This window comes from Lepisma saccharinum, chromosome 1 (genome assembly GCF_977018435.1).
Source record: "Lepisma saccharinum chromosome 1, izLepSacc3.1, whole genome shotgun sequence".
NCBI lineage: Eukaryota > Metazoa > Arthropoda > Insecta > Zygentoma > Lepismatidae > Lepisma > Lepisma saccharinum.
Genome location: NC_139229.1, coordinates 37,246,215 through 37,262,692, shown reverse-complemented (window position 1 = coordinate 37,262,692; position 16,478 = coordinate 37,246,215). Strand labels below are relative to the sequence as shown.

The 16,478-nt window shown below is 40.1% G+C and overlaps 1 protein-coding gene across 4 annotated transcripts in view; it reads left to right on the top strand.

Annotated features, from left to right (window-relative positions):
• LOC145994646 (TOX high mobility group box family member 4-like) overlaps positions 1-16,478 on the top strand; it is an 855,605-nt gene that overhangs the window by 533,141 nt on the left and 305,986 nt on the right. Inside the window, exon 1 of one of the 4 annotated variants that reach the window (XM_083130761.1) lies at positions 11,629-12,071. The exons of the other annotated variants lie outside the window; for them this stretch is intronic. Coding sequence (XP_082986887.1) covers positions 12,003-12,071 — 69 coding nt within the window. The 5' untranslated portion in view covers positions 11,629-12,002. Of the gene's footprint in view, positions 1-11,628; positions 12,072-16,478 lie in introns of those variants that run through there. 4 annotated transcript variants of the gene reach the window in all.

Genomic DNA, 16,478 nt, shown 5'->3' with positions numbered 1-16,478 from the left:
GTCATAATGTTGAGGCAAAAAAATAAAAAATTGGGAACAACTATCTCTTAAATCGTTGCCACTGTAAGGCTGTCATTTTAATCAGAACGTGAAATCGGAACATTTTTTACCACTCGACTCCTCTGTTTCCATGCATTAATATTGTGTGCCGGAACCATCTCAGTATGTGTGTTTGTCCATTTCATCTCATCAGACATAAAAACATCTATGGTGTCTTTGAGTGTTTTTACGAAGCTGTTACACATGCATGGGATGGACAATCCACTCGACAACGCGACTTTCAAATTGTGGGCTGCGAACTGGACGCAGACAGCTCTCGAATATTTCTCTCTGATTCGAGCCTGAACACCACTAACGTGTCTTGTCCTCCCATTTTTCAGCTCTTATAAAAGCCGAAACCCACCAAATTGTTCAGATTCAGGCCTTAGCACTCACAAGTGTTCAAAAATGCCTGTCACAGCTTCCGCTGTCTTGTCATATATCGGCACGAAACAAAGGAAGTCTTCTCGAATACAGGTGGATCACGAAACAATTAATGCACAGTGAAAACCCTTCCATTCCCAACACATCTAATGTTTCGTCTCCCAGTATGATGAAATGCTTACTCATTTATCTCCAGTGACGTGCCCAAGGGAGGTTTGGTGAGGTAATAACCCCATTTGACCCAGTATTCCCCCTCTCCCTTCCGAAAATCCTGGGCACGCCTCTCTTTATCTCGGACATTTTTTAAAATCAACTCACCAGAAGTTTTTATCATCGTATTGGAAATTGAAGTAAGATGCGTTCTTCCTGCAGGTTTGGATATGATCCTTTAGGGTGCTGTCGTCTGCCTGCCTTCACACCTAAGCTTAACAAGGCCCTAATTTTCCATCCTTGTGACTTGGATTTTCAAGACTTAGGAAGATTTCAGACCGAAGGGACACGCGATACATGTCGATTGGAATGGGCTAATCAACAGCAACATTTCACGCCGTAGCGACACAAAAGGCCGCACAAACCTAATTTCGATTTGTGAAATCCTCAGGCGACAGGGTATGAAATCTCCCTTATTAGGCCACTGTCATTGTTACCAAGAAGTAGTAGCTCTTGTTGACCACAGAAAAAATTATCCTCAACCGGTGGGAATGCTCCTCAGTTTTCTTCTCTCCTATATTTTCTGTGCTTGTTCACTATACAGGCAACACCTTACGATTTGATATACACAGGACATGTACTATGTAGACATTTTAACGAAAAATCGGTTGAAGTCAAGGATGGCTAGGTGGCTCAGTTGGTAGAGCCCTGATTTGGGTCCTGGTAGAGCCTGCAATTTCCGCCTAAAATGTCTACATATGCAACATCTTCTTGCTTTCTCTTCTCGACATTCATAAAATTTTCGGCTGTCTCTTTATGGTAGTTAAGTGTTTGAATGTGTTTCGAACCCAGTAGGCTTAAACAAAAGTATTTTTTATACAGGGTGTCCCACGAACGGCGCAACTGGGAATTAAGAGTGGCGTTACTTAGTAACCGAAACCTGTACATACATAAGTCATACACCAAATGTTAGCCCTGTCCAAGTAGATATTTTTAAACATAGAAACAACAAACGGGGTGCAGTGTTGTTCATGCAGTGTTGTCAAATGTAAGTGAAAGTGTAAATTTATTTTTCCACAAAGCATGGAAAATTGAATGTCAAACATTTTCTTTTTCATTTTCATTTTCTTTTTTTCCTGTTTCCAGTATTTCCATGTCATAGACCATCACTAAACACACCTTTTGTTGCCTTCAAACATCAACAGTGTTGCCACTGTACCTCATAATTTTTTTAAAACACCCATTTGGACCGGTACGCCTTTACGAGGCATTTCAGGATTGGCTATATGCGAAAACGATCGGTTTTCTTCTCTGAACTATAGATGGTGAAATAGTCTACCTACCCAAGGTGGAAATTGACGTCCAAATTTCCGTACGAATGTTTGACATGCAATTTTCGTGCTTTGTGGAAAAATAAATTTACACTTTCACTTACATTTGACAACACTGCATGAACAAACTGCACCCCGTTTGTTGTTTCTATATTTAAAAATATCTACTTGGACAGGGCTAACATTTGGTGTATGACTTATGTATGTACAGGTTTCGGTTACAAAGTAACGCCACTCTTAATTCCCAGTTGCGCCGTTCGTGGGACACCCTGTACCATGAAATTCTCGGACTGCATATACGAAATTTAGTTCTGGCAAAACTAAATCATCACTCAAAACTTTGATTTTCAGTTGATTTATGCAGTTTATTTCTGTTTTAATAAACCACTCCAATATCCGGTACTGCTGAAATATTCACTTTAGAGAGAGACCTTTGATCTCTTCGGCCCTCGAACCGAAGTAGCACTACACTGAGGCCCCGGAAATTCTGCTGTCGTCAATGTCTTCATTTTCGAATCACTATATCTTATAAAGCAATCAGAGGATGCTGACTGATCTGATCACCAACGACTGTATGAATTGTCACACTTACCTCTGAAATCTCATTAACCGATTCTTTGTACAGATCAACCGAAAAATTGAATCCGCGTATTGATATCCTCATTATATTCTAGAACGTTCCGCAGATAAAACGATTCGTTAATATCGCCAGTAGTTGACTCCTTCTCTCATTCAAGAACGTACCCCCTCCCGACTTCCAGAGATTAGAAATTACAACGAATCGCCCTACGTGTGGCGCTACCTTTGTTGTGCAGCTTCCAAATGCTGACAAGTATCTACATAGTGCTCAAGTGCGCTGCGAGAACACCGAAAGCACAAGAAAAGTGTACGTGCAATATTATCAACAACAGGGTTATAGAACATTCTCCGTCTTGCCTCGATAATTGTCATCTCCTTAAATAATCGTCACATTCTTCAAAAAGCCAAAAACCTGATTTATCTAGTGTGAAATAAAAAAAAACCTGGCGGGGGGGCTCGAGCCACCTCAACCCAAGCTTGGATACGTGCTATTAACAATAACAGGGTTATAGAACATTCTCCATCTTGTCTCGATAATTATTTCTCCCAAACTATCATCATATTATTCAACAAGAAAAAATCCTAGTTTTATCTAGTGTAAACAGAAAAAAAATCCTGAAGGGGTGCTCGAGCCTCCTGATTCCCACCTTGGATACGTGCTATTGACAATAATAGGGTTATAGAACACTCTCCGTTTTGTCTCGATAATTATTTCTCAGATTTATAAATTTATTATCTTCACATTATTCAAGACGCCAAAAATCTAATTTTATCTAGTGTAAATTGAAAAATTTCCTGAGGGAGGGGGGGGGGCTCGAGCCATTAACTATAACAGGGGTATAAAACATGCTCCGTGTTGCCTCGATAATTATTTCTCTCCTTACATTATTTTCACATTATTTAAGAAGCCAAAAACCTAATTTTATGTAACGTGTGAAAAATTTCCTGGGTAGAGGGTCTAGCCCCCTGTGCCCCATCTTGGATACGTGCTATTATCAATAACAGGGTTACGGAACATTCTCCGTCTTGCCTCGATAATTATTTCTCTCCTTAAATTATTGTCATATTATTTTATTTCACACCACAAGAAATCAAAAACCTCTTTTTATCTAGTGTAAACCTAAAACTTTCGGGGGGGGCTCGAGCCCCCTAAGCCCCCCTCTGGATACGTGCCTGACTACTACCACTGCTAATAATAATAATAATAATAATAATTATTATTATTATTATTATTATTATTATTATTATTATTATATTTGTTTAAGTGAAGGGAAAAATTGGTCCAAAAAGGGAAATTGTGCTTTCAGATTGTGACAACACTGCTGCAACCCTGCTTTGGCCAGTCAGCATGCAAACGAGGATCAGTGTAGCACACTCACTGGGAGAACTGTATGTCCACAACCATTCAGGGTCTGACAGTAGCACATAAGCGCCACTGAAGGAGTTTTTTTTTCTTTTTTGGGGGGGGGGGGTTAGTATCCAATAGCATCAATCCTTTGACAAGGTGGATCCTGCATGGGCCACCGCAACATAATCCTCCCTGGCAACCTACATACAAAAATAGGTGTTGACGTGACCATCTGACGAAGTGGAGCCTGGGCCACTGATAATCCTCCCTGGCAACTTCATGTACATACGTAGAGGTCCTTGTGACCGACAGACGAGGTGGATCCTTGGTCACCGAGAATAATCCTCTAGGGCAACCATTTATACAGTAGACACCATATGATTTAACAGACTACACACTACCCTGAAGGAGGAGGCAGATTCAGCCTCCGAAACGTTGGTATTTAAAGATTGACATAATTGGTTTCTTAAATATGTACACGTTGCTGTGCTTTTTTCAGTTTATAAATTTGATACAAATTTTATTTTGAACAACGTATGTCCTCAAAATTATGTTGAATATGTTCAAATGAAGTAAATATCTAGCAAAATTCTTAAACTTGCTTGGATACTCGATTATTATTAATATTTTATATTCTTTGATACTACATATTTAGCTACATATCCTTTTGATAATACATATTTAGGTACAAATTTTATCAATTATTGTTACATATTTATGTAACTACATATTTTGTACTTTGATATTACATAAAAATCCGGGGTCTACTTATCACCATTCATGATCGTGCTTCCGATCATCCAGAATTGGCAGAAAAGCGTAGTAAAATGAAGCAAATTAACTATAATGTCCCACAACCTTCAATAGCACCTACGTTGAGTGATATGGCTTTATGACGTCAATAATACCACGCTTTCTAACACGAAAGGGTCACTGGTTGCCTGTCAAAGGTTTGAGTGGGCCACCTCTTCGAGTAAAAATGTATTTCGACATTTACATTGTTGTTACGTGATCCCAACAATGATTTATTAACCAATAATTGGAAGTTTAAATACAAGAGCAAAAGTAAATTATACAGATTCAAATATTGCATTGAAAATGTGTTTAATTTTGAGATTCGATTAAATTTAACATGATATATAATACATTAATAACAATGAAAAATTACAAACTTATTACCGTTAATTGATTCATTTGGTTTATTTTACTTCCCTTTTCGCGAAGATGAGGGTGAATGATGATATGATGAAATTGATGAATGGACACTCACAAAGAACAAGGCGCACTACCATTGTATCACCTGCGCTATATTTTCACGCACTTCCATTCGTACAACCAATAGGAATCCTCAGAAGTCACGTGAATTTGTTTGCAGTGACTTCTTTTCTACAGCAGACACAGAGAATATTTGTCTGTTTATTTATTGCCTCCCATTGGGTGAATCAACGATTCGGATAACCGTACAGAAGCTTTCTGTGTTGGTTTTTACCCTTCCAGCACCTTAAAATAGCGGCTCGCAAAGAAAACTAAGACCAGGCAGCATTGTTTTCTTGCAGAAAGCATCTTGCTTATTTTTTGCCCCCCCCCCCTCCTCCTCCTCCTCTCCCTCTCACTTGGGCGGGTGTCGACGATCCTTCATCCAAATGAAGCGTCTTTCTGGAGGAAGAATACTTCATCAGATCAAAGGCGTGTAATTGCACCTCGCTAGTCTCAACTCCTCCGCTGCCCGTCACCCTCCATTTTTGTCATTTCATTCGTGCGAATGAGCGAGTTATTGACACATTTCTTCAGATGAGACTTGGGTGTAAACGAAGCACCCAGTTTTAGTGTGCACTGTACGAGCGAAGTGTTTGTTTTTTCCTGGAAGAGGTAAAGGTATATATTTCTATCATTATTATGTGAGGATGCTGATTTATACACACTAAAATTGTTTAAAATAGACACTCCAGTCAGGCACGTATCTATTTCGGAAGTGAATCCGACACAGGTGTCTCATAACATAATGTTTAAATATAAATAATCATATTATAATTGTATTAGATTAATTAAAATAATAATATTAAACTATGTAAATAAATATTATTGTATTGTTATTATTACTATATAGTTCAAAAGACTCTATATAAGAATAGACGTCATCGCCTTGTAATCAAGGGGTCCCGGGTTCGATACCCGGTGGAGGCACATAGTGGTTCGGATCCCACTTTAAACTGTAGGTTTCTGCCAAATCTCGTCTCTTCTCGATACCATCGCATTCGACGGAAGAGATGGCTCAGGGGACTCAACCCGCGAACTCCCAGATGCATATCCAAGCTCCTAACCGAGCGTAATGTCATCCACCGGCCAAGGTTGACGCGTGGTGACGCGTGTGGAACTGTTATTTTGTGTATCAGCGTGTATGAAATGTTGGAAGAGTTAATTTGCATAACGTGAGGACACGAGATGAGAAACAAGGAACCGGAAGTATTGTGTGTGTAAGAGAGAGAGAGTGATTTGACCCGGAAATGGGCGTGTTCCATGTTAACTGTATTAAGAGACCATGAGTTGTTTCTGGAGTGTGAGCAGCATCCATCCTTTACTTTGGTCGCTTTAATCTCTGCGTCTCCCTCTCCTGTTTTAGTTCCTCTGATATTAGCCATGTTACTGAAGGAGGACATACTGGAGCAGTTACTGCGATTTCCTCTCGTTCCACATTATTAATTAACCCCACAATGACTATCCTCAGGGGCGCCAAACAGGGTTGTCCCCCTTAAGTAGCGCCAAAACCTTAATTTTCTTACATAAACGTGGCTGTTTGTTTTAAAAACAGTTGTTAGCAACCAAATATTTCATACTGGAAACAGTAACACGGAAAGGAAAGGATAGAGTTTTTTAAAATGGAAGATAGATGGCAGCACAAGGAAAAATAATGTTAATACATGGTTGGAGGATAAGTATCGATTTAGTGGGAGTAAAAATATGATAGAAAGGCGAAAGCAATGTCTAAAACAATAGATAATAGACGGAAAGTAAGATAGAAGCGGTTTTCATCATTCAACAAGTTGAAACATGTAGTTAATTGTTAGGCACACGTAAAGAAGTATTCAAAGAAGTAAAAATGTAGGGATCCCAGAAACATGTAGTCCTATATGGCCATCAACATTGCCATCCCCCAAGGAAGAATTATTCGAACTTTTTGCTACATAATATATACATTGCAAAATCAAGTAGCAATTTAAGCAATCATCATGTGCTTCCACAGAGTGCCGAACTCGACATCGCTTGATTACAAGACTCCGTCGGGAAGGTCGAGCCTCGGTCTCGTCTCGGTTTCCACAAGTCTGTCTACAGGTAAGATATAAGCAACGTTCACCGTGCCATGAAGGTGCATATGGGGCAGACACTCTCGATCTTGGACATTTTTAGAAGATGTGATCAGCATCACGCTCCTGCTGCCTTTTCCCTCATGTATTTGAGGCTGGGTGAACCCCAGAGCCGATTTATGCATGGATAAGGCCGAAAAATTCCGACCTTAGATCACCCACGCCGGGAATTGAACTCGGGCCTCCCGCGAACCAGTCAGACGCCCTACTGACTGCATCAAATTGGCTCCTGTCTCGGTACTGCCCCTCATATCACCCCCTCCGAGTATTCTATTAATATATATTTCTAGTTATTACCTATGATTTTGTAAAAGACTTCTACTATTTATATACGTTGCTGTAGAAGTGCGTAAGAGGTAACAAATTAGCAGGGTATTTTTTAAGTGAAGTAAATTTATGATACAGGGTGGCCCAAAAAAGGTAATCGAAATATAGAACCGTTGTATTGTGCGTTCGGTTACCTTTTTTTTGGGGCCACCCTGTACTAGACACCACTGTTGATGAATTGCAAAACCACACTTAACGTTATTTTAGCCACACCATTTTTTACAGTGTAAAATAATGCATCAGCAACAATTAATTTTAAAATAGTTTTCTACAAAAAACAGTTACAGACATGCTCACATCACTGTTTGCATTTCATCGCCTCAAACACCAGAACAGTTTTTGTCTTAATAAAACAATATACTTGAATGATAACCGTGAACGGTGCTTTTTCTCTAAAAAGAAAATATTTCTGTACTCTTCATAAGCCAGTTTTCAAAATAATGCGGTATATTTATGCATGCAGGTCTGTGCAAGTCCGATAATAAAAACGAGACACCTAGATCCTGAAATGTTTGTTTCCCTGCAAGGCGTTGTGTGTGTTGCATAACTCTACGGCGATAAGTGGATTTTAATAGTAAAGTTTCAATGGCAACTTCTACCACCGCCGTAGAGTTAGGCAACACGCATAACGCCTCGCAGGAAAGCGAGCATTTCTGGACCTAGGTGTCTTATTTTTATTGCTGGTGACTCTGCATATTACAGTAAAACCTCGTTAATCCGCACTAATGGAAGGGATAAGTTGACCGGTTTAACGGAAAGTCCGGATTAACTGCAATAACCTAAAAGAACAATAGAAAGTGCATTAAAACTCCGTTTATACCAACAAAAACACGTTTATTATGGTGTATTTAAAGGGTATATGCCTAAATAAACTATACAGTACAGTACAAAGTCTGCGGGAAACAGAATTTCATTCAGTGGTTGACTGCCTTTTCTTTGGGAAGTTCTCTTGTTGACTTCTAGCCACATTTACAACCTTGCATTCTGCTTTTTTTCCCTTTTGCCTGTCCGGATTAACGAGATTTTACTGTCTGTGCCGCATACCTTTTGCTTACCGTCAAGACAAAATGATTTCTTACTACGATTTCGAGATTTCACTAAAATTAATAGTAGCATAAGTAGCAAATATACTTTCTATCCTATGGAAACCTCCACAGAGAAAAACATTCGTTTGAAATAACCAGAAAACAGTTTCTGGTAACCATTGTTTAAATAGTCAAACAAATGATTGTTTACCCCTTCCATTTCTTTTCGTAATCGGGCGCATTTCCTTAGTAACCAAAAGCTTTGGACAAAAACTGCCAATTTCATAAAGGCTACCAATGTCTTTGTTTATGGTTGCCAAAACTCCAATTCAAGCAAATCAGCAAAAATTCAAGTTAACATTTCTGTGAAGCAAAAATTTGAAGAACCTGTTTATAATTCAGTGTGCGGAGAGTATGTTTGTGTGTGTGTGTGAAATCGTACTTTTCTTCTTTTGGTTTACATACATACAGTCAGAAACCACCGTATTGATGGTTTTCACAGCTTGGAACATTCACTTCACGCAGCACGATGGTGGTTCTTACGTATCATATTTGCTAAAACTATAACTTATTGGATTCGTGTTACATGTTCTATTCCTTCATGCAATATATCGAATGTCAAAATAGTTTCTAATCGTCTTTACAAAGCGTGAAAAGTGAAATAAGAATTACGCCGCAAAAACTCTCACAAAATTAATTCGGTACAAGCCAAGTGGCGTATGTCTAAAGCCTTACTTGGTTCTGTTCCCATTTATGAAACCTGTAGCCGCCTACAAAGCGGAATGATCAACACAACGAACAACGAAGCCAGACGCCCAAGGTTCGAACACTAGGTGAGGCATTTGCTTATTATTCATTCTCATCGCGACTAACCCAAGAGATGGAAATGAAGTAAAATAACATAAATAGAAGACACGTAACCTGGTCCGGCTGTACGGTACAGAATTGGGGAATGAATGAATTAATATCAGTGCAATTGAATTCCCGTTGGGTTCGATATACAGTAAAACCTCGTTAATCCGGACAGGCAAAAGGGAAAAAAAATGAAGCAGAATGCAAGGTTCTAAATGTGGCTAGAAGCACTGCATTGTCATATTGCTTTACATTTTACTGTACTAGAGTGTATTTAGGCCTATGCCCTTTAAATACACCATAATAACGTGATTTGTTGCTATAAACGGAGTTTTAATGCACTTTCTACTGTTCTTTTAGGTTATTTCAGTTAATGCGGTCAACTTATCCCCTCCATTAGTCCGGATTAACGAGGTTTTACTGTAGTGTCATCAAGGGAAGTAGAGTATGGTGCATAAATATATCAAGGCAAATTGTACATCGACGTACTTGTTTACTTTCTTTTACAAAACACAAGCCGCTGTAATCAAGGGGTCCCGGGTTCGGTTCCCTGTGGAGGCACATTGCACAGTGGTTCAGATCGCTCTTTAAACTGTAAGTCCTGTCCCTGTTAACCTATCTGTTCATAAAATGGACTTTAAACATAACTCATAGAAATAACACGATCTTCAAAAATTGTAACATTACGCCAACGAACTACTTGACAGCGTCTGCATCAGAAAATAACATTCCTTCAAAACATCTACCATATAAGAGGGAAATTAATGGACAGTTTAAATGGTAGATTACACTAGGAAAGGTTTTATTTAGAGATGGTATCTAGATGAGACGAAACTTGTCAGTTTATATTATTCTTGTCTAAATATGTATAAACAACACAACATATGCGGCGTATCACTGGGGCTTCCTCTGGTCAGGTGGCAACGCTGTGACTTGGAATCTAAAGATCTCGAGTTTGATCCGCGTGAAGGCACATCGCACAGTGGTCCCACTTTAAACTAGTTTCAGCACCGATTAACCTATCTGAGTACCGTGACTGAAAAAGCCTGTTCAGGGCCAAGGCAAGTCCAAACTCCGGTGTTTCTTGGTTTTCGAGACTAGGCCCGTAACAATTGCTTTCAAAGTTCCTCAATAGACCCCACGAAGCTGGGCCAATTCCGAAAACTGGTGCGAAACTGCCACTCTTCGCCTTAAGGTAAACAATAACGGTTTTTTTTTTATTATTTTCAATGCCTCATTTCGAAGCTACGAACACTCGAAATACGACCCTGAACCACTTTGTACAGGTTCCCAATTGCTGCAAATGCAATGAATATAAACAAAATATATATGATATATCTATAAGTAATAATCAGATTATGTGCTTGGTATACCTGAACAACTTACACAACAATGTTTCGATAGTAATGTAGTCTCGTCTCGTTTTGGCTCGATATCACAGAAGTCATTTCAACAAGTCAATTGTAAATAGTTTCAATATCTAACAAGTCGTTTGTGTCACGGTAACACCGCTAGTTGTATTGGAAACTGGAAGACTTGAATTGTCTATTTGCGAATGTTGTACACAAGAAAATTGGACGTCTTTATGTATGGAAGATATGCTGTTTGTTTCCTCTGAAGGATGTCATTTTCAATTCCCCGTCTGTGCTTATTATTACAGTCTTGGGATGTAAAAAAAAATCTCGTGCCGGAAAGCAAATGTATAATGTCAGTGTTTGTAGAATCAATGTGTGATTCAGTCGCACATGGGAGGAGGTGGGGGGAGGGAAATATTACTTGTATCGATCCACTAAAAAGGAGGGGCTGAAATTTTCCCTGTCCGGGACGCTAGGAGCTACCTGCTGCTTCCCCAACACCCTTCCTCGTCCTCCGTCCCCTTCCCCCCGCGTGTTCTGCGCACGGAAGGGCGAAGGAGCGAAGATGTCTGGAGAGGGTTTTTCTGATTCTTGTTTCTTGCGACCACCAGACTGGACAACATGCTGCGAATGCCTCGAAGGGGGTTAAAAAAGCTAAAAGACCAAACATCTCGTGCGAGTTTCTTTTGTAGCCGGGGTCCCCCACTCGGCGCGGGACGGAACTCGGGTTAAGATTTTGTGCGCAGCCCGTTGGGGAAGGTGAAGGGGGGAGGGCGCACGAGAGGCACCGCTGGAGGGGGGGCGCGCGCGGCCGCCGGAACAGCCAAGAGCGAACAATAACGAGTGTTGAAGCTGTCGACTATTCCGTGTTGCACAGGGGACGAAGCAACAGCGTAGCTGAATCTCGTGAAAGGGTCGAACGTGAATGCTAGCTTCTTGTGCTACGAAAACTGATCTTGCATGCGAAGAAACATGAGCCTTTCTGTAGAACGTACACGCCCCAGTCACAGTGGGACTTAAGTTGTCTTAAGAGTGAGTGAAAATTGTGAGTGTTAGTGTTTCTTGGTGAGAAAAGAAGTATTTGACTTTTAACTGTGAAGTAAAAAAGTTTTAAGAAAACCGATTTATCTTTCCCACCCCCTGTGCGACCTGAACAGGAAACTGTCAACAGCAGAGAAAGGACAAGAAATTGTTGTAACTGTGTGTGGCATTTCCCAGTGCCGTACACGAAACTTAATTTTGATTTGATTATGGAGGCAACCTATTGCATTGGCAGTGATGTAGACGTCTGCAGGATGTTTGACCAATATTTATACAAGGTAAGCATTCACTTTTCGAATTGTGTTTCGTTTCTGTATCGTGTTAAGACATGTCTTTTCCCCTGCAGTGTGCGCAGGAATTACACGAGCGGTTCTGAGGCTATATTGTTTTGTTAGTAAACTCTTTCTTGCGACGTTGAGATGTGAAGGAAGATTACATGTTGTTTTACGTCTTAAAGAAGTCAATCATGGGGGAGGGGGGTAAGATGAGTCAAGTACCAACACTGCTGAACTTAGGACTTTGTGAAAATTTTCAGATGGGAATCGTGTAAATTTTAGATATACCTGTGTTCGGAAGGGGCCCAAGATGCGATTTGAGAAGGAATTTTGAGTCATTTAGCGTATTTGGTACACTTTTTATGTTGTTAAAAAGTTAGTGTAAACTTGACGGTGTTGTGTACAAGTTTTCCTCTAATGAAGGGTTAAAACAGTCTGAAGATAGATAGCCATTTCGTACAATCTTTCAAATGTAAAGTGACTGCCAATGGATTTTTTTCCCACCCCGCTCAAGTGATGGCGCATAGATCGATTTTCGTGTATATTCGAGATGTTGTTTGGAGTGTTAAACTCTCCTCCCTCCCTCCGCTTTTCCCCCCACTTGCATTTTTTTCGCTACCATTCCTGGTTGCCACTGCGCAACGGGATTGGGATAGGGGTGTCTTCGCGTCGCCCAGGGGGAGGCCTTCGTAGTGATGGGGTGGGGGACGATCTTGTAGGAAACCCCCTTCGATGCCGATGCCGGGTCGTCAGCTGAGTAGGGCCGCAAGCGTGAATAGGTGTGCGATACCACGAGGTAAGAGGACCGGCGTATTCACTATTTTATCTTTCTTCACCGTTTAGTTTCTTACTTCGCGTGTTTCCGCCTTAATGTGTACTATTTTTGTATGTGACAGTCTTTTATTTTCATTGTGGCCCATACAGATATTTTTATTAGGCCTACTTTTTCTTTCTTTTATGAATGCCGGTGTGGCAATAAATGAGTTCCTTGCTTTCTAAGTCGACCTGTTTGCGGCCGAAAGTGTTTTGCGGAATACATACATAACCCCGGAACACTTCTAGCCGACCTCCGTGGCGGAGTGGTTAGCACAGGGCGCTACGACGCCAAAAGCTGCAGAAACGGGTAGTAAAATAAATAAATCAACCCAACATTTGCGTAGCGCGCTACGAAGCCCGGGGTTCTGGTTCGAATCCTAGATTTAGAATGACTTTTATGCGGTTTGTCTCATCAATTCCAAATTGAGATTAACCTACAGTGATAGCACGGCCACTTAACCATGTTTTTAAAAATATCTAGCGGTGTATTCACCCGAGTGTGGACAAGTTACAGTAATATTCATAATAGTAATTACTATGATATGAGATCAACGTTCTCATGAACAAAGTGACGTTTAACTGGTCTTCGTAGGTGGGCTGGAATCCTTGTAAATTGTTACTACTTCACAAAATACACTATCGTCTAATGGTATGAATATGCGACATAAAATATTTGGTTTGTAATAGTTACCATCGTATTCGAATTATCTCCCAACATTTTTTCTAGATTGCCGATGTTTTTTTTTTCTTACCCGTGTTGTGTACTTGTCACGTTATGCATGGATTGGTCACGCTATTCTGTACCACTCTTGCATTTGGAGAACTGAAGAAATTGAATATACGGTCGTTGTGTTGATTCGACGGGTTACATATAACGCCGGTTCGAGTCCCGGTTTGTGCATGGGTGTTGTTTTGTAATTGTCCCTTCATCAATTTAATCTAATTATTCTAATCGTCATCGTCGCGATTGGCCAAGAGTGGAAGAGAGGCAACAGTAAATCAGAAAAAACACGCATGTGCATTTTTTATTTTCTTACTTTCGCGTCGCTTCTGTGCAATTTTCGCTGATCGCAACGACGAAGATGAATGATTAAATTAAATTGCTGAAGGAGCACACACCCATACACAGGCAATGAATTTGAAGGAGTAATCTTCGATGGCGAGTTCGGGAGTCGACCACACGGACGCAATCTGCCATCGAAATATAAAACAGAGTTATGCATACATATACATTTTCGCTAGTAGTCGATACTAATACGCCGACCTCCTTGACAGAGTGGTTAGCACACCGCGCTACGACTCCAGGGGTCCAGGGTTCGAATCCCAGTCTGGGCGTCGTTGTTCTGTGCGAGTGTTCTTTCATCAATTTCATCACTCATCCTCATCTTCGCCATTAGCCAAAAGTGGCAGGAAAGCGAAATGAAATCAGTCAATCAAGTCGATAATACTGCAATATCGAACGAATACACTAAGATTAAATGTGAATAGTGGTAGATTACAGAAAGGCAACAATGTTGTAACTTATTAGTCGTGAAAAATACTGGTTATTTAGAGCTCGCTTTGCAATGTTGTCGTCGAATCGTTGGTGAGGCATGTTTCCTAGTGGCAGTTTCTCATCAATTCATCATTCATACTCATCATTACGATTTACCGACAGTTACAGAAAAGCGTCGTAATAATCACCAGAGTGCGGTGCAAAATACTGTTAACTTGATACATAAACGGTTATTAGTTCCCCTGATTTGGGTCAGAACCAGATATAAGCCCTCATCTTGTTGAACAACCCTTGCGCAAATATACTAAGCAACGGGTATCACGAACGAAGATGAGATCCGCAAACAGCCAAAGATAGGGTACGTTTACTCTTTATGTTAATACCTGCGACAGTCAACAGGGGGGGATTTTGTTTGCGTTGTGAACATTGTGTTGCTAGGTAATAATAGATGTAATGGGGTGGCAGCAGACATTGCGTTTCGGTTTATAGATTTGAGTTTGTTCGCTTTGTTTATGAGTGTGATTATATTCATTTCCCCATATTGCATATACACTCCCGTTCAGATAAAGTAGCATATACTTCAACCGTTCAACCCTATATATAGTGCCAGTATATGTGAACAGGAGTGTACGTGCTCTCGACTTCGTCACTGTATACAAATGAATTTATGGTAGACTTCCCACTTACATTTTTGTGCCGTGATCTTTCGTTATAATTCGCATAATATTGGAAAAGTTTCCATACATTTTGCACTATTCTACCGTAAAAGATTGTCTTGCCTGTCAATTCACAAAAACGGGACGAAACCGTTTATTATTGTTATTTAAATCTGAATATTTAATCATGCATAATGACTACAAATGACAGGTTCGTGTACCATAAATACACTCCTCATAAAGAGTTCGAAATGTTGTTATATTTGGCATTAGGTGATGGGCACAGCCTTGGAATGCGAACAACACATGGTATCGGTCTTCTCGTGCTTTCGCCAACATATGCCACCGTGCCTATCACCTATTGCCTAATATAGCAATATTCCAAACTTTTTGTGCCTAATGTAACAATATTCCAAATTTTTGTGCATAATATAATAATATTCCATACTTTTTTGTGAGGAGAGTATAATATTAAAAACAGAATCATTAAAATTACATTATGTAGGTTCACTACGTAATGGCGCTAATAATTGTAACAACTTCCTTGATAATTTTTTACGGCAGGTTGGATGGCAGTTAATGTTGACTTGTCTTAGACCGCTATTTCTAGTGAACTTTTTACAGTACAATACCTAACGCAGTGGCGACGCTAAAAGTGGTGTGGGGTGGGTTACGTACCCCCCCCCCGCCGAAAAGCGTCTGCCCCTAGTTTATAGTAATAATATTTTGACTATCAGTATGTAATTTCATCAATATTATCAATTTGCAAAATTCTGTGTCAACTTTCGAACTTTGAGACATTTGTGTGGTGCCACCCTGCACCTCCTTGGTCCCTCCTCCTTCCCTTCTCAAGTTATTCTGATGTAACTGCACTGTTTGGCCTCAGAGTACTTTGTTTCATCATGTCGTTACGGTTCTCTGGTAAACTTGAAGTTTGACCTCAACGAACGGCACAAAAGTTTGTTGTTTTTGTTTGGAACCCTCCTGAAACTGAGAGTCTGGCCTGACCGATGGCTTAGCAGTAATTGTAATCTCGGGGTCTAGGATTTGATCCCCGGTTGAACCATATTGCACAGTGGTTTGGATTTATCCGCAAAATGTAGATTCAGTCCCGACTAACCTATGACATGATAAAGTTGATTTGTACATTGGCAGACAAACTTTTGGAGCTGTGATTCCAATTCCGGTTAGCCTGCTTGTGGCCAATGTTGACAAACATAAAAATATCAATTACGTTTCACTGTCTCAGCTAGTCATGGGTTCGTATCCGTGTTAATGCATCTTTCTGTATGTAACGGCCCACTAGTTCTCATACTTATTTTCCATATTCGTAACAAGAAAAATGCAAGTCGTTAATTGTATTGCTTTTCGTTATTTTTTTAAGTTTGGGGTCTTCTCCCCAACATTCCAGTCCTCAAAAATAGAAAAGTCTTACTACTTTAC